The sequence below is a fragment of the Hetaerina americana genome, unplaced genomic scaffold, assembly GCF_022747635.1.
Source record: "Hetaerina americana unplaced genomic scaffold, ioHetAmer1.1.p SCAF_1, whole genome shotgun sequence".
Lineage (NCBI taxonomy): Eukaryota > Metazoa > Arthropoda > Insecta > Odonata > Calopterygidae > Hetaerina > Hetaerina americana.
The window spans coordinates 26,489,866-26,514,640 of record NW_027286069.1 but is presented as its reverse complement, the minus strand read 5'-3'; the positions used below and the strand labels follow the sequence as shown (position 1 = coordinate 26,514,640).

The following is a 24,775-nucleotide window of genomic DNA, read 5'->3' as shown; positions in this document are numbered from 1 at the left end:
TCCCTTGAATATTGTAGAATATATTAGAATCAGCAATTATTGGAACCCAGTTCATCACAATGATAAGATTCCTGGCATTTCTTCCGAAGAAATGTATGTGTATCTTAACCTCAGCAGTTAAAAAAAAAAACTTGCAAATAAGATTCAGCAAAATATACTGAATTACACAGCAATTTATTTCAAATTAATGCTATAGCAATCATCCTTTTTTTTAGTGAAATACAAAAAGGTGACTTTCTTTTGTTGGAGAGAATGAATTGCACATTGGCATTATTTGCTACTTTGATTGCATTCTGTAACTCAACAAAAGGGGTTTGCGTGTGCAGTGAGTTGTGTTGTTATGTATAAGTAATCAATTAGACAAGTGGCATACCTCTGGGCCTTGAGTCTGGGGTTACACTTGACAACATGTGCCTGTACTGCTCATTTCCATAAGTAGCAAAGAGTAGCATATTTTAAATTTTATTAATACTGCTTATTCTGTGATAAACAGAGTGTGAGAAGAAAATGCCATTTTCATGTTAATACTGAATTTTCTTTTTCCAAAGCCAATATCATTGACTTCAGTTATTTCTCAATAATGACAAACTTTACTTGCTTACCTTTATCAAAATATTAGATAATGGTTCATTATTTTACAGTGACATTGCATTGCAAATTGCCATATTGAGAACAAAAAATTCATTTATGATTTTTGAAATTTATAGCTTTTCTGAATCCTTTAGGAACATTGAATTTTGCATTTATATAATTTATGAACTGTGTATGAGTAGTCGGGGTATTTATTTATGCAGTTTTTGTTTTCTGTGAAAACTAAAAACTTATCTTTTTAATGGATGCTTGTAAATTGTTTTTAAAGTAATTCTGTAATAGATTCACAATACTCATTTTAATTTTTATTGTTCATTTTCTAATTCACTTTTATTTTAATTTTATTACTGCCAAAAGCAGGGAAGTGTATTGATGTATAACTTCATGCAACATGGTGCTGCTGTTTATCAATGCAATGGCCCCCATTACTCTAAATCAACCAAAGCATTTGTTTTAAACTTGTTGGGCTCCTCATAAAATAATAATATTGCCTTCCAATAAGGCATAAATGCCCCGGCATCTCATACCATTTGGATGTGTTAAATGCTTCAAATGTTTGAATTATATATGCTCAACCTCAGAGGCCAAAGTTTGTACATGTATTTGTTGCTGGTCTGATAATAGGTCTGAGTTGTGGAAATATTACTGGCATCGGTATATGTGTTTATAAGCCAATTCTCATTTTTTTTAGAGTATAATCCCACAAACAGCCAATGAAAAGATGTAAATAATATGTATCAGCTGTATAGGTTTTATGCTATGTAAATAAATTAAAAAATAAAAATTGGGAAATTTTATCCTTTTATATGAAATTTTTACTTTTGAAGGTGAGGTGAAGTAAAATGTGGAAATTTAGCTCTCAATTTTAAACCTTAATGCTAAGGAAATCTGTTCAGAAAAATGGAGGTGTTTAGGGAATGAAAATCAATTTGCTGAGCATAATAAAAATCAAGACTTCCAAATGCTATTGTTGACTCAAGTATCTTTGGTAAATGTTAATGTTTGGTTACAAAAGAAGAGAGGGGCAAATTCTGATCAATGAACCTACCTAATTCATGTAATTACAGGGCTTGATAACAAAATTTGAACTTGGAGGAGAACTTATGTAATTGGTAATGTTATTTTAAAATACTGTGATATGGGGATCAAAACTGTAATCAACCCATAGTTAAGGATAGAGCTCACCTAATACTAAGACCAGCGGAGCATGAAACTAACACGTCAGGGTAGGGTGTGAGTTCCTTCCCTAAGATGTCTGTGATTTCCCTAGGAAGATATGGTACCTACAAATCACTCAACTTAGGTGAACCTGAGGGTACCCAGGGGGACACCTGGAATGAAACTATGCTCTCTGGTCAGTAGCCCAGTGCTTTACCCACTAGACTACCACAACCTTAAAGATTAACGTAATATTCAGATCACATTCTGCAAAACTGCTGTTAGAAACTGCAAAAATGAATGTTATCAGCAATTCTGTAGTGGGAATTAATTTCTGTTACAAAAAAAGTTTTGGAATCTCCCATAATGATTGACATCCTTTGTTCCTTGGCTAGTAAGAATAAAACTTTTAGAGGAAAATTAAGACACTTACTGCTCACCAACCCAAAGTATTATCTCTAATAATTTATTATTAGTGACTCATTTTATTGGTTTTTAAGGCATGGCAGTTTTTTGGCATGTCAGTAATTCATTTCTTGTGGTTATCTGTGCGTGGTCGGGGTTTTTTGCTTGACAAAAAGAGTAAGAGATTGTTGAGTCTATTTTTGAAGGAAATTATCTGAAAAAACAATTGAAACAACTAATAAAATCAGTAAGAATCAACAAGAATATCGGAAAAGAAAGAAATACTTGGTTGTTCCACATATATTTTATTAACACGACCTAGGTTTCGACTTACAAAGTCATCATCAGGTAAAGAACAGAAGACACAGGGCTTTATATAGTGGATAGAGAACTGGAGAGGGGAGGTGTTTGAGAAGAGGGAGGAGGGGAAAGAGAAAGGGAAATGGTGTGTAAGTTTGGGGGGAGGGGGAGAAGACGGTTGTGTATGGCGTCGGGGTGGGAGATTACGGTTGGGTACTGCTTCAGGGGGGGAGAGGGGCTGAGGAACAGAGGGAGGTCCAGGAGGGGGGGGGAACGGGAGGAATAAGTTAGGTCATTAACTAGAATACCCTTAAGGTGACTATTCTTTGAAATTTCCAACCGTTCCAAGGCATCTAATCTTAAGCCTTTTTTCTCTACATGCAGAATTTTGGGGACAAAGTCACTGGAGTGGTTGTTTTCTATAAGGTGCTGGGCAAAATTGGATGACATATTTCCGTTTTTAAAAACAAGCGTAATGTTCCTTGACACGATCACTGAATTTCCTTCCGGTTTGTCCAATGTAGAAGGCAGAGCACTCACAACACAATTGATAAACTCCACTCCTTTCCAATGCGGGAATTTTGTCCTTGCAGTTTGATAAAAGGTTCCCTAAGTTGGCTCTATTATAGAAGGCAGGTTTAATATTGTTTCCTGCAAGGGATCTGGTGACTTTACGGGAAATATTCCCCAGGAAGAGAATTCTTCTCCACTTCGAAACGTCTTCCTTGGGGATGGATCCGAATATTGATTTGACGGCTATTTTCTCTAGTTTTTTCCGATACAAGTTATCGACTAATTGGGAGCAGAAACTGTTGTTTTCAGCTATAGCCGTTTCGAAGTGGAGAAGAATTCTCTTCCTGGGGAATATTTCCCGTAAAGTCACCAGATCCCTTGCAGGAAACAATATTAAACCTGCCTTCTATAATAGAGCCAACTTAGGGAACCTTTTATCAAACTGCAAGGACAAAATTCCCGCATTGGAAAGGAGTGGAGTTTATCAATTGTGTTGTGAGTGCTCTGCCTTCTACATTGGACAAACCGGAAGGAAATTCAGTGATCGTGTCAAGGAACATTACGCTTGTTTTTAAAAACGGAAATATGTCATCCAATTTTGCCCAGCACCTTATAGAAAACAACCACTCCAGTGACTTTGTCCCCAAAATTCTGCATGTAGAGAAAAAAGGCTTAAGATTAGATGCCTTGGAACGGTTGGAAATTTCAAAGAATAGTCACCTTAAGGGTATTCTAGTTAATGACCTAACTTATTCCTCCCGTTCCCCCCCCCTCCTGGACCTCCCTCTGTTCCTCAGCCCCTCTCCCCCCCTGAAGCAGTACCCAACCGTAATCTCCCACCCCGACGCCATACACAACCGTCTTCTCCCCCTCCCCCCAAACTTACACACCATTTCCCTTTCTCTTTCCCCTCCTCCCTCTTCTCAAACACCTCCCCTCTCCAGTTCTCTATCCACTATATAAAGCCCTGTGTCTTCTGTTCTTTACCTGATGATGACTTTGTAAGTCGAAACCTAGGTCGTGTTAATAAAATATATGTGGAACAACCAAGTATTTCTTTCTTTTCCGATATGAATCGCTTCCACAAAGTGACGCCTCAGACAATTTTATTCAACAAGAATAATTAGGCTGCATTGTTGGCAACTTAAGCAATCTGTGTGACAGTGAGGAAAGTAAGAAGCAGCTGACAAGCATTACTGCTGGTGTCCATATGAAACAAGTTTGTACTTTTCCATAGACTATTTTAACGTACAATGCATTTCACCAACTTACGGCGTCATCAGGTATGAGTTTGGTTCAATTGCAGCAGTTGAATATACCCTTTGGACAGGGGAGAGGGGGTGGCAATGTAGGAGGGTTCTCTCTACCTCACAGATTGTAACCACAATAACAATGTTGACCCAGAAATACTGCATATAAGATTTAAAATGGATGCTCTCAAGCTAAACAAGATTCAAAGACACTTTGCAGATCTCAAAACAACAATTCGAAACGAGCAATTATACATTCATCCCTCCCCTCTCCTTTCTGAGAAACCGCCCTAGAAGGTAAACAAATCCAACAGTTCCACGCACCTGTTCACCCGTACCATGCCCGGGACCACACCCAATGCCATATCATAACCAAGGTGCCACCTCATTGCCCTTCCCTTTCCTCACCCACTCTCCTCTGTCCTAAGGGTGTATATTCAACTGCTGCATAACTGAGAACCAAACTTGTACCTGATAATGCTGCAAGTTGGTGAAACACATTGTACCTTAAATTAAAGTCTGTGAAAAATTACTACCTCATTTAGTATGGACATCAAATAATTCCACAAAGTAAAGTAAAGCCTGAAATTGTTTAGTATATTACTGCTAATCTTCAATTACCCAAGTGATGTAGTGACTAGACAGGTAGTAAAAATATCGTTAATTAGAGATGTAAATGAGAGGAAAAGGGAAGAGGAGCCTGAATATGCAACTAAATGTGTGCTTGGATTGTTTGAAAGAGTAGTACCTTGAGACGAATGGACAAAAAATTGAGAGGTTACATTCATTGGAAGTAACTCATTCTTGCCAAATTGTACATGCGGAAAAACCTGGAGTTATTCTCAGGAGACCAGGGATAATAAGTTATTAACATTAACAAGATAAGCAATGGCTCTCAATGGTTAGTGAATGTTGGAGAATTACAGGCTGCAAAACCCAAAGTAGAATCCTCTAACTCAAGAAGGCATAATATCAAGGGAGTACAAGTGAGCTTAGCAAGAATGCAACAGGGTAGATGCACTGTAATTACACTTTTGATGTAATTTAATGGTTTACATAAGGTTGATTCTGCAGACTTAAGTGGTCTAATTTCAGTAACGTGTATTGGTTCCCAATCTTAACCAAATATGATTACGATTCTTGATCATCCAGTTCAAAGCTAATTGTTCACTACTTACACTGATGATAAAGGAAGGCTGAATGCAATGTACATATTGGTTGAGATCGGTGTAATTGCTGCTAGGTCTATCTTGATAACATTGTTGTTAAAGAATCCTGATAAATACAATAGGAGATTAGAAGCCATCCACAAACAACTTAAATAAGCTGAAAATTTCCTGTTTTATTTAGCCAGACGGTTCAATTGGGAACCATGCTTCTATCTAACATGCTTGGAGAAACTCATGACATTAACTTCCTACCACAAACCTCTTGAAATTATCAATTATATAATACAATATAACAAATTTTCCTGAAGAAAATGTTAAATAATTATTGATGTGTTAATTTGGGATATTGTATATTTCTGATTCAGGAGATACAAGACTATTTTCTCATCATGTACTGACTGTTTTACCATTTAATGAGGAATTTATGAACATAGGTATTTATTGAGAGTTTATACAATTGTCGTGATAGTCCAGGGGTAGAGCGTTGGACTACTGAGCGGAGGGCCCAGGTTTGATTCCCTGTCAAGCCTCTCTGGGCACCTGCAGCTCCACCCAAGCTGTGATTTTTCAGGTGCCAGATCTTCCTGTGAAACCATAACCGGCACAGGGAAAGGAACTGGCCTCCCTACCCTGATATATGAATTTCACATGCCGTCAGGCTAAGTACTGGGTGAACTCTAACAAACCGACCTTCGGGTTGATTGCTGTGTTTATGGTTTTTTTATATCATGGTCTGATTTTGTTGACTGAAGAACAAGGCATGGTCCAACATCCAAAAGTGGTAAGGCACAGCATATCTAACTCTCAGCAGAAAAGGAAAAGCGTATGAAATGCTAGATGGATTACAATTTTCCATTGCGGCACTGTTTTTTTATGAAATAAGGGGACAAGTATGAGCATGGCTATTTTTCAGTCTGTGGATTTTCAAGAACTTGGGTTTCATAAATGGTTGGGGAATTGTTTATTTCTGTAATGACATTTATTTTTTCTGGAATAGGAAATACGCACACCAAATATGGTGACATGAAATTATTGATATGTATTTCAGGATCAGCTTCATCGTGACTAATTTTTTTTGTGTTTACATTCCTTGAGCATGATGTTTTTATATCTGCTAGCGAATTACACATTGATACGGATTTTTTCATTTGCTTAGTTCATGGATCATCATTGTATGATGCAAAAGCATCTAGTAAAATAAAAATACATTAAGTTCTTGATGACCTCAATAAATGCATTTCTGATTCTTGTAAAGCACATTCTTCAATGGCAATAATCAAAATTATATTAAAAAAGGAAAATATCCACAAATGGCCATACTTACTATGTACTTACAGATTCCATTGACATTATTTAGTAAATATATTTTTGAAAGTAGAACATTGAGGATCAATAGTCAATGTGAAGTCATTTGAACTTATTTTATCAGTTTAATAATCTTTTGAGTCAGTTCATATCCATCAAAATTGAGCTTTTCTACAATATCAAAATGGTCCACAGTGGGAACAAGGAAGAAATCACATGAGCAGCCTTTTGAGAGAAGTAGCTGAAAAAAGGAAGGAAAACCATTGACAATTATCACTTATGCAATTTTCGTGGCTGCTATTGATAATTTTTTAACAACCAAACATGCGATGCATTAATTAACCTTCCCTAGTTTCATAAACTGTCTGTAAAGTTTTATTTTGGTTCATATAATAAAAGTAGAAACTTTTAGAATTATTTCATCATGTGTATAATCAATATATCATCTGAAATTAATTTTAACTATTCAATGTATCATGCATTGGTTTGATGTCATGAAATTTTCACCCTAAGATTGGTCCAGTCGAAGAGATATCACTAGGAAGAATTCAACCAGATAAAAAAATGCTGGGTATTTTAAAATGCTTTGGAATATGAGTTGTTTCCATTGAGGTAAAATTGTGTTCCATTATTGACCGTCTTCCATGGATCTCTATTTTCTACCATCCCCTGCAATTCTGAGAATTTACCACATCTCATATTTTCCACTATCTGTCTAACATACTTCTCCAATTTGGGCCATCCTTTACAGTTTTTTCCTAGCATCATCATCACCTCAAGTACAATTTGCATACATCTCTCAATGAGCGGCAGCAAGACCCACAAATCCTATCTTCTTTGCAGTGTCTTTCACAGGTCACATCCACTATTTGCCTCCTCTCCTCAGCACTTCTTTTTTCATTAATCCTTCCGTCCAGTTTATCTTGGACATCCTTCTGTAGCACCACATCTCATAAGCTTCCAGCTCTTTCTTCTCTGCTTGTCCTACAATCCTACTACATATCCCTACAGTATCACACTCCCCAGAAACCATATTAGTGAAATTCGAAAGTCTTTTTATTGCAGAAGCAATCTTTAAATTTGGCATGTTCCTCCTTATTTTTCTTGGACTTCTTCCATCAGAACTTATTTTGCTTTCAAAGTTTGCAAACCCTGTTTTTACTAGGAATATTCCATCCAACATAACCCTTGAAATAGTCTTCCTTCCCTGTTATCGATGAAGACTTTCATCCTTTTATGACTTAGTTGCAGGCTGCAATGACTGTTTAGTATATAATTTCTTAAAAATCTCCATTAACTCCTCCATTGTCTTTGGCAGAACAAATGTCATATGCAAATCTACCATTGAAATGAAATGTCCCAGCACAATCATTCTCTCCTCTATCTGTTGAGGGAGTTTGTCCATTGCCCAAGGCACATCCCATTGAAGAGCTTAGTTAGTGTAATCAGCCTTGTTTGACATCCAAGTTAATTTATTCACTGTATTTCCTTCAAAACCAGTCAGAGATTGCCACAAAATTAACCTTAATTTTTTAATCCTATTATTAGATTAAATAAGTACAGCATAAAAATGTTTGGAGATTGTCTACAGGGAACAAACTTACTGAATTTCAAGTTCTTAGAAAACTCGAACAAGTACAAAGATAACAATCAAGGAATAAGGATAATCTTTGTGGGGTAGGACAGCCACTTCAAGGGACCCCATCAAATGCAAAATTCCAGCGGGAAATATTCCCGGCCAAGTCCCTCACAGTTTTCCTACAGGCTGTTACATGGGAATTGAACTAGCTTAGCGCCCTTGCAGAAAAGTTTAAACTATTCATTTTTCATAGCATAAGAAGTCTACAACACTGAATGATGATTGCAAGTGTTGTTGAGTAATTTATTTTCTTGTTGTTATAAATAAAACCTTACATTTGCAAAATCCTTGGATTGTCGCTGGAATTCAGGGGAATCATTCTCTCCCACAGCTACAAGAACTTTGATGTTGACAACATCACAGCTGACATAAAAATGCATTGGGCTGAATTTTACAGCATCCTTGCTGAAATAATAAATTGATATCATCAAATATTAATAAATCTAAGACGATACTTTGAGTGAACTATTTAGGTGCATCATCAGGATCAGAACATCACATCATGAAATTATCTCTGACAATAGTAATAATTATGGAATAATGACTGCTTTGTTCATATTACACAAAGTTAAATTTGCAAGAGAGATATTCCATAAAGGCATCATAAACTTTTTACTATCATAATTCATTGGGCCAAAAATTAATTCTATGTAATATTTTTAGCATTTAGTGCAATGTATATATTTAGATTTGACTCAAATATTGCATAAGCTGCAGCCATTGCAAGTTGGAACATATTCAGTCTGTCTACTTAAACAGTTGGGATAACATGCAAAGAGCAATGCTGATATGTGGCTTCTCTTGAAAAGGTCCTTAGCTGAGACCTAATTAATGCTACATAAGACATATGGAGAGTCTGTCCTTTATTATAGAAGAACTAGAAGATAGTGCTTGGTGTTTAAAGAGGGGAGAAAATCATTTTCAAAGGTAGGTAGACCTGGAACCCTAATCACTAATCTTATTGAAAAAACCAGTAGCACCACTGCTGAGAATATGGTTGAATAAAGTCAAGCACTATCAAAAATGTTGAAATTTTATTGGGTGCTCTTCACATACAGGTAATAGAAAAATTGCAATTGAGACATGTTTATGCATGGTGGGTTTTAAGAGTGCCCAAATCCAAACAACAGGATGCATGCATGCAGATATTTTCACTGACGAATTGATGTTACAGAAAGAAGACTTTCTTTCAAAGGTTATCACTGCAGATGAAACTTGGCTACATCATTTTATTATAAGAGAAAACATCAAAGCTCCATATCAAAATCTCTGGCATCATCAGCACCAAAAAAAGCCTAAATGGCAGAAAAATTATGGCCAGAGCATTTTGTGAAAGTGAATCAGCATGTCGCACCAACTCACACAACTGTGAATGGAGCACATAGTAGGGATATAGTAAAACATATCCAAGGGCACATCAATCACAAAAGACCACACAAACCAACAGGCTGAATGCTGCACTACGATAATGCTAGACTTCAAATATTGTCACTGAATATTTTATAAAAATAATCTGAAGTGTGTTCCTCATCCTCCCTGTAGCCCCAGTGATGTGGCCTTTTCATGTTACCAATGTCTTTTTTATGTTCCCCATGTGACTTTTTCCTGTTCCCAAATGCAAAGAAACACCTTTGTGGAAAGCAGAAGTGAAGGCTGCAAGGATGATTTTGAAGGGCCTATCAAAAAATCACTTCTAGCATGTCTTCTGACAATAGGGAAAAAAGATGGACATGTGCATTGCATCCAATCAAGACTACTTTGACAGGGACCATCAGAATTTGGAGGATGAGGAGAAGAATTTTGTTACAAAAAATGTATTTTTGCTCTACATTAAAGTGTCCTCATATCTTATCAATTAACCACAAAACATAATATTACATTTATTTGTAAATATGCACAATGTTAGGACATCCAATAAGTTAATATGGCCAACATAGCCAATATCACAATCGATTTCCTTTGAAAAATCAAAATAATAAGGATAATAAAATGGCAACTACAGTCTAGGTTTGCAGGTATTTGGAAACAAGAATGTACAGTGTTCAGGAAAGTACTGGAATGAGATTGATGAGCCTTCTGTGGTGCAATAAACACACATGTGGAGTGGTAAATACTGGTTAAGATGAGAAAAAATCATACAAAATTCAGATTAAATGGCTAAGATGGACTGCATAGATCAGGAAACAAATTCATTTTGAAATCAATTAAAATGCAGAAGAAAATATGCCAAAATTACATTATTATAATGCCATTATGAGTGAACATTGGATAACTTGATATTGAAAAAATATAATGGAACAGAAAAAAGACCTATGGGATTCTGCACATATGTAATATAAATATGTAGTTACAAATAATCTGCTAGAGAGCAAATAGTAAAGAATAAATATAAGTACCATTAGACAGAAGAAGTTTTTAATTCAACTATATTCTCCTGACACTCAGATTCAGATACTTAAGTACAAGACTATATAAATTTGAGATCAATTCTTCGAAGACATGAATCCAACTAAACTCAAATGTCATTTATTATATCTAATGGCATTGAATATGTTTATTTTGAAGCTCAAAAAGAATTAACAGTTTTAAATTAGCAGTTTTTTGGCATTGTTCCCAGTAAATTCATTTCTTCGCATTTGGATAAAAATAGCTGAACATTTCAATGAAAGAGTAAAGTATAGCTACAGAAGTTAAGCATACTTTGAGGAGGGATTTGCCTCACATGTCAAACATACATCAGCGACAACAATAAACAACCCATAGGAAGGTCTGAAAGGTGATGGTAGAGCTAACCTTTGAGTTCATACAAAGCACTATACAGTGAGAAATTTACTCATCCAAAGGATGATAAGGGGAACACAGGTAGCACAGGGAACCCTGTGCTGCCTGGTTGACTAGATAAATCTGGTACCTGAAAATCTCAAAGCTTGGACGAAGCTGAGGGTGCCTAAAGACATCACCCTGAATCAAACCCAGGCACTCCAGGGAGCAACCAAGTGCTCTACCCACTGGACTACTGTACCTCCCTCAAGCATATAAAGAACTTGAATTGATCTTCTTGTTGCATTACAATTATTTCGTGAAAAAGTTATACATTTTTAAAATACCTATAAATTCTAATGGAAGGCTCCCTATCTCCATCCGAAAAATGGTGAAACTATCCCTGACTCTTGAAAAAATTATTTCTGCTTCAATTTAGATACAATAACATGGCGATTCAATGAATGTACATCTCATTGCAATATACAACAATTACTATGCTGAGAAGTGAGTATCAGCATAGGAATATTACATAAACAATGGTGAAATTAACTAAACATAAGTTGTTATTCTAGTGGTTGAAGCCTGAGTGGTAGTAATGGGAGACAAAATATATGAAATAATCATTTGAGCACAGACGCATGCTAAACTGTTAATGCACTTTTATTCAATCATCTCCCTAATTGACCAAAAACCACCTGCCAAGAGACATTTTTTTGGATCCCTGTTGAGCCCACTAAAGCCTAAAATACTGAATACACTGACTGGGCCCTGTATGTTTTAGTATTAAGAGAGAGCTTTCTGTTCAATCAATCCCAAGGGTCTTGTGGTTACTGCTGCCCTCTCCCCCCCCCCCCCCTCCCAGTTCCACCATAGACAGCTTTTTCCCCTGTAGCCTCTAGTAAATCCCCACAATGTAAATTGAAATGCTTCTAGGTTAAAGCTGTATGGGGTGCTTCCGACTGGGATGCCAAAAGTCCCATTTGTATTACACATTTCATTAAATAATCTATCAGTGAAATGTGCAAGAAAGCAGCTTTGGTTTTAGCTTAAGGAATTACTTCCCATGATTAAAATTAATCTACACCAAAATAGTTTTTGGATTCTAATTATCAACATTCAATTATATTAATAAATACAAACATCAAAATTAGTTTCAGCTGAATTGTTGCTCGAATTAAAACCCTATGATCAATATGATGAAACATGCCAGAAGTGAACTATATCCTCACAATTGTGATAATACCTTTTAGTCCAACAACATTTAGATTTAAGTGAATCGTGTATTTTTTGCATGGAAAGCAGTATACAGAAATTAAAGTTAGCTACTCAGTGTGGCATTCTCTACAGCCTTATATCCCGCTTTCTGGTCTAAACATACCCATTCCCAGTTTTTTATTTGAACTCAACTTTTCCACACAAGACATTACTTTTTTCAGGATCCATACTGGTAGTCTATTGACAATATAAATAAAATCATAGCCATAAAAAAGAAATTAAATAATGATAAATATAAAATTTCATAGAATTATTGAATATATGTATTGGCAAATCTAATGATATATGACATGCATTCTTCACAAAAGAGACTCATCTGAAATACTTGATCAAGTATCTACCCTCTGTGGCATCCATTTTATTCCACATTAACCCAAGAGCAGAGAAGAGAAATTTACCTGGTCATTGCTAATGCATCATTTACATAGATAGGAAGTAAGGGTTCCAAATCAAATACACCACTGATGAGTATAAGTCCCTTAAGTAAAACTTTATGGGCTGGATTTAATGAATCCATCCACGCACTGGATAATAATGTTGCAGATAAGTGCGCTCCAGCTGAATGACCAGCAAACCATACAGACCTGAAAAAGTTAAACATACATTAAGAACATACGGATGGCAATAAAGTAATCTTAAAAGTAAAGTAAAGATCTTATTACTTGAACTGTTATGGAAGCATAATGCGGTAATGAGGTTTTCCACAATGAAGGAAACTGACAATCTGATCCTTAAGTCTAAGGACCAAATTCCCAACATTCAATGAAAGAATAGAGTTCAAAACTTAACATATTTTTCATATTACAACATTTTATCACCATTAATGTGGTCATATACTACCATAATTTTCCAATTGTATAATACACCAAGTTTTCAACCTTCCAGCTTGCACATTCTCACCCATTCAACTTTCCTCATGCAATCTACATAGGAAATAAAACCTACCCTTCTCCCAATTCATACATATTTCTGTGGAGATTATGTATGCCAAAGATTTGTTCATTTCAATGTATACATAAAGCCTATGCCAAACTACATCATGCCAACCATTTGCTGACTACGGGTCATGTTTCGGGTTTGAACGGGTCATGTTTCAGGGACAGATACTGACTAAAGCTTCTCTATCTTGACTTTATCTTCTGTCTTTCCCCTACTTTTCACAAACTAGACCAAGTTACAAGTTTGCACGTCGTAAATGTTTCTGTAAAAAAGTTGGGTCCACTAGCCATGGAAATGATGAATTGCTTCATTCCAGCCACTATAGATAAAATCAAGGATAGGTGGAGGCTCAATTCAGCACTTCTTGATCCCTACACTTCACTAGCTCAAGGGATATTCTAGGAGCCACTCTAAAAAAAAATAACTATGGACACTTGCAGTCTTCTGATAAGACAACCCACTTGGGAGCTTTCTTTGGGGGGATCGAGATGGTGCGGGGGCTAACGTACTGGCTTCCCACCCTGAGGGCGCGGGTTCAAATCCCGGCGGTGTTGAATATTTTTCAGAGGTATCTCGATCCCTACGTGAGGTGCTTTGTGGAGGGCACTTTGGGTGAGTACGCCGTCCGTCGGATGGGACGTTAAGCCGCGGACCCCTTGGCGCCTTTCGTAAAGAGTAGGCTAATGCCGACGCCGGGTTTCTCTCCACCCTTCATCCTTTCCTGTCCTTCCCCTATGGCGCAAATGACCTTAGCTGTCGGTCGCCTCCCCTCAAAACTACTACTACTACTAGCTTTCTTTGGCAGCTCCCAAGACAACATGAAAGTATAACTTACTCAATATAGTACTTCCTCGTTTGTTTTCCTCTGTCCATTTCACCTTCTCCATTCTTCTCCACACCCACATTTGAAAAGCCTCCAATTTACTTCTATCATCCTGCTTCAGTGACCACATTTATGCGACCTAAACAGCTTCACTGCATATCAAAGTTCTTACGAGTCTTTTCTTGACATCCTTACTCAACGTCCTTGACATCAACTCCCTCCTCCTTGTGAAAGCATCTTTGCCTAGTGCAATTCTTCTCCTTGCAGCCCCATTAATTTGACTGTGTTGGTCCAAAACACTTCCGAGATACGTAAACTGTTCTACCTGCTTTAGTTTATGCTCTCCTATTTAAATGTTTAGCTTAGCCCTTTTCTTTATGGAAAATCGCATAATCTTTGTTTTATTTATAATGATTCTCATTCCATACCTGTCGCACTGAATTTCCAATTCACTCAGCAATGCTTGCAACCCCTTGGCTGACTGACAAATTAAGCTTGGTCATCAGCAAACCTAACTGATTTTACAAATTCCCCTCCAAATTTCATTCCTACCTCCAGTTCTTCCCATGCCTCTTTAATCATTTCCTCCACATATACATTGACCAGCAACGGTGATAATGGGCAACCCTGCCTTACACCTCTTCCTAACACTGCCCAGCTGGACTCTCTGTTCCCCACTTGCACCTGAGCAGTCTGAGACATGTACAGATTGCAGATAAGCCTCCTTTCCCTCCAATCTATTCCTATTTTCTGCAATATAGTCATTAGTTTTTCCCAATTCACTCTATCAAACGCCTTTTCGAAATCTATGAAACAGGCAAATATGTCCTGATTGTATTCCATATTTCTCTTGATTAGTGCAATGGCACCACGCATGCCTATTCCCATCCTAGACTTAAATGGATCATCCCTGAAGTAATCATTTGCTTTACTCTCGATCCTTTTGTTGATGATCCTGAGAACAACTTTAGCTGCGTGGAATATCAAACTTATTGTTCTGTAGTCCTCACATGATGTAGCCTTTACCTTTTTTGGAATAGGAACTAACACTGATCTCACAAAGTCTTCCGGCCAGATTCCTTTTTCATAGATACTACGAATCAACCCATATACCCTCTTCCTCCCACAATTTTCTGAACATTTCAGTAGTTCTGCAGGATTATGAAGGATCTCAGGTTTTCTCAGTGTATGGTATTCAAGAAGTTCTCTTGGGTTTCCTGCCGGGTCAGGTTGCAGTACACCAACATTTCGATGGCTGACTCTGCCATCGTCTTCAGGGTGAAGTGACTTCACCCTGAAGATGATGGCAGAGTCAGCCATCAAAACGTCGGTGTACTGCAACCTGACCCGGTGGGAAACCCGAGAGAACTTCTTGAATGCAGGATTGTTGTACCCCCACGGCCTTATTTAGTTTCATATCCCTTAATTCCCTTTCTATCTCATCGTTGAGTATATCTGGACCTAAGCTATCGTCATCTGAGTCATGTTTCTTTTCTATGTCTTTGTTGACCTAAGTTCTTTACTTTACAGTGCTTCTATATATCCCTTCCATCTCTCTTGGATCTTTTCTGAGTCAACTATTATCTTACCCAACTTATCTCTAACTTTTAGCACAGATCTTCCCTTCTTACTTCCCGATACTATTTAACCTTGCTGTATGGGGCATCAATTTCACCATTCCTCAGAAAACTTTCCTTATCCTCGCACTGCGTCTTCCACCATTCTTCTTTTGCTTTATTTGTTTCCCGTCTCAATTTATTATTTAACTCTTAGTACTTCCTTTTGCCCAACTCTATGTTGACATTCTTCCATTTTCTTCTCTCATCTATCTTTCCAATCATCTCATCTGTGATCCATCGTTTCCTTGTTTTTTCCCATTAACAGTTCACATAGTTTCTTTTGCCACTTTAGACAGCCCTTTCTTGATACATTCCCATTTTTCTTCAATAGTACCCAGCTCTTTACCAGCATCCATTATTTTTTCTATAGCCCGCTGATACTCATTCCTTGTCAATCCATTTAATACTTCCACATTCCATTTCCTAACCCGCTGCCCCTGCCTTATCTTTTTGAACCGGATGCTACATTTCATAACAACTTAATTGTAGTCAGAATCCACATCCGCTCCCGGAATGCTGTGTGACTTGATCACACTCTTCCTAAGCCTGTGCCTAACCAGAATATAATCCAACTGATGCCTTTCTGAGTCACCAGGCATTTTCTATACATACATATGCTTTTTCTGGTGTCTAAAACAAAGTGTTGGTGATAACTAACCTCTACCTCCTGCAGAATTCAGTTGCTTTCTCCCAGCGGTCATTCCTCGTGCCTAAACCGTAGTCCCCCACCTCATCAACATCTCTTCATTCGCCTACTGTCGCATTCCAATCCCCCATCACTATCAAATGTTTCCCTGCAGGAACACATGTGATTATGTCCTCTAACTGATCGTATATCCTATCGACCTCTTCTTCCTTATGGTTACTCAGTGGCATGTATACCTGAATAATCACCAAGTTCATCGGTTCTGCTTTTATCTCTACTAGTAGTATTCTATCCGTTACCTGCTCTATGTTGACTAGGCTTCTTCCTACCTCTTTATTTAATATTATGGCAACCCCTCGTTGGCTATTTTCCCCACCGCTGTATATTATTCTGTACTGTCACTCCAGTAATCCCCACTATCCATCCATCTCACCTCCCCCCGGGCATTGATAAAATGACAATGCACACCATTGCATCACTGAAAATTTGGTGTTTCGAAAGATCTGCACTAAACTCGTCCCTTAGGTCTTGATGGTTGATCAAGAGCAGAATCGAGTGTCTCCTTGCAATAACCTTCTGTAATGGCATCATGACGCTTCCCCAATCCCCTTAAATTTATTTATTTTATCTATTTATTTATTTAGCATTTGTCCGAAAACAGCACATTTTGGCCTTTACATCAGATTATTAACAATGATAACAATGGCCACATTTACAAACACCCAAGCCCTGGGTGGAGGAAAACCCACCCAGGCGGGAATCGAACCAGCGACCCTTAGAATGGCAGACGAGCGGCGACCAAGTCCAGACTTCCAGACTTGGCACCAGCAGATTATTTCCTATTCCCAAAAGTAAAATCCTGCCTCAATGGACACCACCATGGGACCCTAAGTGCCATCATAGAAGCTTGCACACATACCCTTAAGAACCTTGCAGAATCTGCCTACCAAGGGGCCTTTGAGTAATTGAAAAGCCGCTGGCAAAAGTGTGTAGATACTCAAGGGATTCACTTTGAAGAATTTTGAGGCATGTAGCAATATCTGAAATAAATCTTTTTTTCCTGAACTTTTTTCACAAACCATGTATATCACATATGTATTTGATGGCATGTAAGACGCACCTTCATTTTAGTAGGGCACATACAAGAAAAGTTTTAGCAGTCCACATGAAAGTGTGACAGCCCACCAACTTAAGTAACTTAAATTGTGTAGCTTAATCTCTTGTCTCCTGCTGTGATATTTACCAGGATAATTTTTTATACAAATAATTCCCCTCAGATGAGCATGTGCTATTTTGTTATGATGAGTTGTGATAAAATACAATATCTTGCTCGCATCTCTTTCAACATTGCAGAACAGAGCAATATGATATTCACATCACATACGATGAGCTTATAATAACAATCCCAACAATAACATTCTTCAATTGAATAATAAATACTATATGTCTGTAAATATATAATATTATAGATATAATGAAGTCAAACTAAGTATTGCTGATCATTAGTGAGAAAGTGGGAGGATCAGAATACTTCATTTATTCATTAATAATTAACAATCTGACAGCAAAGCAACCTAGCCTCACATGAGCTTCACTCATCCACCCAAGGTAAACATCAACAGAAGTTGTATGATGAAACTTCATGCCTCCAATGATTCCCCTAGCCTTGCATATGCACAAAAACATCAACCCCCAGGAAAAGAAAAACCGAGACCTTAAGACCTCGGTTATGATAATTTCTCTGATTATCTAGGGTACAAATGACATTCAATATTGAATGTTAACTCATGGACTTTGAACCTTCACATATAAGATGCAGGTGATATATATGTATATTACTCATTTGTTAACATGCATAATGTCCTCAAAAATTATAATGGAAAAATTTAATAATAATACTGATAATATTAAATTTAAAAAATAATAGCAATTGACAATGAATATCATAAAAAATAATATGGTAGTGCAAGAAACGTAATATTACAGATGTCACCATAATTAATTACCCTTTTATTACAACCTTGATGCAGTTGAAGGACTGGTGTGTTCTTATGAACCCTAGAGCTGTGCTGGCAGGAGCAACGATAATTGCTCCTGATTGGGTCAACCATGCCAGAAAAATTAAGGGGTAGGAGCCAGACAAAAGGTGATCCATGCAGGTTCTATTCCTCATTGAGGTGGCTGCAAACCCCAGTAGTGCAGCTATTGAGTGATGGTGTCACGTTAAAAACACTTAAGGAAGGTAAGAGGAAACCACCTCTATTGTTTATCTCATGAATTAATGATGGGCACAGGCACGAAAATGCATCCCTTTAACTATAGAACCTGGCCAATTGGGTCATGTGTTGTGCCCATCAGTGGCAGAGGCAAGTCTTTCTGGTACATCATCACATAAAATCCATGCAAATCAAAATCAATAGCAGCAGCAAATAACTGAGGGCTGAGTTAGTTAGAATAATGACATGGAATGTAAGGGCAATATTTAGGACAGGAAAATTAGTAAATATAAAATGGGAGGTGGAGAGAAGAAACATATTTTAGGACTGTGCAGAATTTATGCAGAATAGAAGAACAGTTTAATGTAGTGTGGATTGTCAGATTGTATCTCGCTAAACATGGCTAAGATTTGTATATATGTTCATTCCATGTCCATTCAAAGCCTACCTTAAATGATAGAATACAAAATGATATTAATAGCCAGTCATAAATGGTTATAACTATAGATTAGTTTAAAATTAAAGAATAAATTTAAACTTTATTCTCTAATCAAAAAATTTTCATTTGAAATAAATTCCATCATAAAAATGTTTTAACTATTACACCAGAAATATTGAATTCAGTTATGGCATGTATTTTACAAACAGAATATTAAGACTACCTCATAGATTTGAATGCATTGTATTAAATACAAATACAGCATTGAAAACTCAACTTATGCTGTCCTCAAGCATAATCATGAAGGCCAGATGTAAATGAATTTTCCAATTCATCATGAAAAATAACCAATGGGGGGGGGGCACTGATAAAAAGTAATTAATAGACATGCTACTAATGGTTAACACCCAACTCATGCAAAAGCCAGTTAATTATGGTTTTCCATTGATAATTAATCATTAGTTGTATCTTACTTGGACCCAAGATTTGAGGCTAAGTTCAATATATACTGAGCTGCATTTTGAATTTCTTCAATAATTCCATCCATCTTGACTGAAAAGCAAGAAAAACAAATAATTAAGCCACAATAGGATAAAATAGCTCTTCCTGGATATCATAATCTGAATAAGAATACATACATACAGTGCATTAACATCTACATAATGATACCTTCCTGAGGGTCCCTAAATTTGGATTAACAAATATTATGTACATATCAGAATATGTCTTGAAGAAAAATTTCCCAATTTATGTCAATGATAATTCTTAGGACCCTCCCCATGGAATAGAATGTTGGCATGATGCAAGTGCTTCTACATTCTGGTGACCCATACAGCTGTGCTGGCAGGATCAACGGTAAACACTCCTGGTAGGGTCACCTGTGCCAGTTAGGTTGGAGAGTAGGAGCCATATGAAATGTAGACTGTGCAGCATCTGCTCCTTAGCGAGGCAGCTGAAGAAGTCATTTGACCCAATACTGCTATGAGTGATGATATCACTTTTAAAACATCATTGAGGTAGGGTACAGGAAACCATCTCAATTAATTATCCCATGAACTTATAATGGACACAAATATGAATCAGTCCTAATGTGAGGGCGGTCCCATAACTACCCGACCTTACCTAGAGATAGCGGTAGTTGTTCGACAAATATGACTGTAATAGGAAGAAAGCAATCTATAAAGCATATGTTTCAAGTTTGAAGATGCCACGTAGTTTTTTATTTGTTTGGCAGCCATAGTGAACGTTTTCATTGAATTTTTGAAAATGGATAAAATTGGTCATCGCTATGTGATACAATACTTTTATTTGAAAGGCCTCAGCCCGATCAGTATATAAGCTGAACTAGATTCTACTCTGGGTGAGTCTGATCCTTTGTTTACGACAGTAAAATATTGGGTAGCAGAGTTTAAACGAGGCCATAGGAGGTGTCAAGACGGGCATCGCATTGTTCAACCAAATGAGGTGACGACTCCAGAAATGGTGAAAAAAATCCACAAAGTGATACTGGATGATTGCCGACTGAAAGTGCACCAGCCAGCAGACATAGTAGACATTTCAAAATGTGTGGTACATCGCATATTAACTGAAACTTTGGACATGAGAAAGCTGTGTGCAATTTGGGTGCCCCATTTGCTCACACTCAAGCAAAACCAGTGTCATGCAGATGTTTCAATTGAGTGTTTAGCAAAGTTTCACAGTAACTAAGCAGAATTTTTGCACTGTTTCATAGCCATGGATGAAACATGGGTCCATTACTTCACTCCAGAGACAAAAGAACAATCAAAACGATGGATTCAAAAGGGAGAACCGGCTCCAAAGAAGGTGAAGACCGTTTCATCAGCAGGCATCAGTTTTTTTGGGATGCGTGTGCAATAATTTTTATTGACTGTCTTGAAAAAGAAAAAACTATCAATGGCAAATATTATGCAAATATGCAACATTTGAGCGAAAAAATCAAGCAAAAGCGGCCACATTTGGTTAAGAAGGAAGTGATGTTTCATCAAGACGATTCACCAGCTCACAAATCCGTTAATGCAATGGCCATAATTCATAAATTAAAGTTTAAATTGCTACCTCATCCACCCTATTTGCCTGATTTAACTCCCTTGGATTATTTTCTGTTCGCAAACTTGGAAAAATGGCTCGGTGGTCAAAGATTTTCCAACCGTGAAGAAGTGATGTCGGCATTTAATGGCTATTTTGAGGAACAAGACAGTTTTTATTATAAAAAGGGGATCGAACTTGTTGAAAATCGCTGGGAAAAGTGTATAGAGCTGAAAGGAGATTATGTTGAAGAATATATTCATTTTTTTTCAAAATATCTGTTTTTTCTTTGTTGGGTCGGGTACTTCTGGAACCACCCTCGTAACTGAAGGACCCACCCCACTGGGCAGTGTCATGCATGGCAGTGGGAGAAACAAGGGTACTATGGTCATCATCATGGGAAATAGCTGCAAAGCAAGGATTTCATGATACAGTGGTCAACAAAAGAGGACAAAATCAAATATTTTAGGGATGTGAAATATTAGAATGACATAGAGGAAAAGAAAATTAGAAAATAAAAAGCACGAGATGGAAAGAAGAAATGGTGATAATTTAGGACTGTGTGAGGTGAGATGGATTGACAGCAGGGGTTATCATATCCCTGTGAACATTCTTTTCATAAATTCTGACTAAATTAATTTTATTCTTGTTCTAGCTGCCAAGAAAGCAAGGAAAATGCTCAATAACTAGTCATTTTAGCAAGTGTTTTCAGTTGAATTTGGGCCATGTGTATGCTGTTTGTTCACTATGTATAGGGTACATGCAACAATTTTCTACTATGAACATAGAATTTCTAATGCATCGCAATGTTCTGTATACATAGCTGTATTCTATTAACTGCATAGAGTCATTTCTCCACAGAATATTGGTAAAACCTATTTCCTTTAATTAGTAGGGATTAAAACTTTGTGCAGTACACAGCTATTTCATAGTGAATAGCTTGAAAGGTAGTATACACTGTATTTTGTGGCTGTGTTTCTCTCTTATAGCAGTCAGGATCTTCGGGGGTACTGTTACTTTTACTCCCTCCTATTACTTCCAGAGGTACTTGCGAGTACTTCAATGCAAGAGAAATAATACTCTGAGAGCTCTTGGATCCTGTGTAACAAGTGATATTATAAATGTTGATAAGACTCCTTAAACCTTAGAGGTTCTTAGAATTTAGAGAGGCCTTTCAAATCTCAGGGTCATAGAAAAACTAATTCATTCTAATTCAGTGAGGAGGGCTTATATTGGTAAGCAAACTATACATGAAAAATGACATAGCATGCCATTACCTGTGGGTGCAAGGTCATATCCAGCTACTATCACACGGATACCCGCTTCATAAAAAGGTTTTACACAGTAACTTGAGATAGATCTCTCCAAGGACTGCCAATATCCTCCATGGACATATACCAGGATTGGAGCCTCTGTAACATAAATTACACATTAAAATAGTTGCATGAGGATAATTTACATGCTAATTATCCCAATAATAATAATAATTATTACTAAATTAAAACTATTTCCTACACAGTTATTTACCATTTCTCACAGGCATACAGAAAATGTACCCCAACCCCCTTCCCACATTCTCCAAGGGTATGTAGACTTCATTTTAAATTTGTCTTGGCATCAAAAACCTCATTACATATTGTAATAGAATGATGAGACTAAGATAGCTAATTCATTCCTGACCAATTGAGTTTCTTGGGCTAAGATATGTTTGTATACACACTTTTTGGTGGAACAGATGGTATGAAAAAAATATTTCCATTAATAGTGAAACTGAAGACATTTCGGGACCTGAAGGCAGCCGTTTCTTTAGCAGAAGAAATAAGTGTACACTTCTCGAGTAAATTTAAATAATTCCTAAAAATCCCATTCTCTCGATGTTAACAATTACTTGACAAGATGAACAAACTAGCAGTAATAACTAGAGTAATGACTTTCATTTCAGCAACATTTTTATTTTTCTGGTACAGTTCTCAGGTTCTTTACAGTATCTGACAGCATGAGATGATAAACAAGGCAGAGGGATAAGTCCATTTTCAATTACGCCAGAATCTCCATTCTTAATGCTCTCACTTATTAAATACTACCTCTGCCAACAATGTTCACTATTAAATTTGGACATTATTATTGGTAATACATTTCAATCCAAATGAAACTTATTCAAAAATTAAATATTATGGTTTCACTCTTCTCTTCATAGAGGTTTGTATACATCCTAAACATCAGAAATAACCTGATAATGCTGCATCATGGTGGAATGTTTTGTAAAGAATCAAAAATTCTGTGGGAAGGTATGTTGTTCCTTGTGATGTACTGGCTATCAAGCAACTTTTTTATTATTTTTGTATTTATTTTACAAAAAATAAGCTGCTAATTCCACCCATACTTTTACTTTAGATTTATCACAAGTAACCAAATAATGTGTTAAATGGCACGACTAAGGTGACTGATTTTTAACAGACTACAAAAATGCTTCATCAAAATTTATGGATCCACTTATTAATCAATTTAGGCTTATAGGTTTCACAGCAAATTTCAACCATGAGCACATGTCTCATCACACCATCATTTCTTCTCTTTATTTCATCCCTCCATCCTACTTCCATCATATTATTCATTCCTCTCCGTCAACTTTCTCGTACATTCATTGCTCACCACCTTCATCACAGTAATTGTTACAATTTTTTTCACCTATTTTTAAGCAAGAGAAAGCAATTAGATGTCCTACCTGTTACATTGGGTTTTGATACATGACTGTTATGAAAAAGTTTGCATATGACAAATTGTGTGCAGGATGGGTACTACCAAAAATGCTAACTGACCATCAACAGCTAAGAATGTTGAGTAGGCAATTGTTTTTGACTGATTTTGACAAGATGGAGATTTCTTCACCATATAGCTTACTCATAGCTAGCACTTGCACTTGAAGCAGAGGCTTTGTGGACAAGGGTTTGAAGATGGTAAGGAACTCAAGACCACGTCTATGCAGAGGGATTATAGAACCAGATGCAGCATTACCAAAAGTGCTTAGAATAGAATGGCAATTTTGTGGAAAATTGAAGCAGGTTTGTAGGAAATTAAAATCACCAATTAAAACTTTCTAAAATATGTTTATTTTAACTACCAATGGGCAGAACTTTTCTAACATGGCTCATGCTATAGGTTCTATAATCAATCTGCAATTGCTATTTATGTACTACACATGAAACATTCCAATAATTGATATAAAAAATCTGCAAACCTTTAGGAAGAGATTCGCCCCCAAATATGTCCAACTTCTCTCCCTCCTTTGTTCCATATGGCACTCCCAGCTCACTTGGAATTGTAGCCTTGGCATCATTGCTTGCTGAAATCAGACAAAACCAAGGTATCCTCACTACAATATATAATGATCAGACAATGCATTTTTTCTCGATGCTTCATTTTCATCAAATTAATTCCTTATATTTTAATTTATTAGTTATATTAAAAATGTTGCTACAAATATAGTAAATTTTTAGCTTCAGACTTATGCTTTCATTCAATTAAATCATCAATAAATAATTTTAGTCAATGTCTTTAAATTTTTGCATTGAGCCATGTTTAGATGCTTTGTGTGAATCCACACATTGCTGGCAGTAGATTTTCCACGCCTCGTACACCTTCTGGGAGTTGATGCCCAGAATGCTGCTAGGGTCCCTTG

The 24,775-nt window shown here is 36.8% G+C and overlaps 1 protein-coding gene across 1 annotated transcript in view; it reads right to left on the bottom strand.

Moving 5' to 3' along the window:
• Positions 1 to 6,802: 6,802 nt before the first annotated feature.
• The window catches only part of KFase (kynurenine formamidase), a 29,006-nt gene continuing 11,033 nt past the window's right edge, over positions 6,803 to 24,775 (bottom strand). The window contains exons 3-8 of the mRNA XM_071586909.1: positions 24,335 to 24,439; positions 22,374 to 22,508; positions 19,524 to 19,602; positions 12,767 to 12,952; positions 8,606 to 8,735; positions 6,803 to 6,932 (exon numbers count right to left, since the gene is read on the bottom strand). Coding sequence (XP_071443010.1) covers positions 6,804 to 6,932; positions 8,606 to 8,735; positions 12,767 to 12,952; positions 19,524 to 19,602; positions 22,374 to 22,508; positions 24,335 to 24,439 — 764 coding nt within the window. The 3' untranslated portion in view covers position 6,803. The remainder of the gene's footprint in view (positions 6,933 to 8,605; positions 8,736 to 12,766; positions 12,953 to 19,523; positions 19,603 to 22,373; positions 22,509 to 24,334; positions 24,440 to 24,775) is intronic.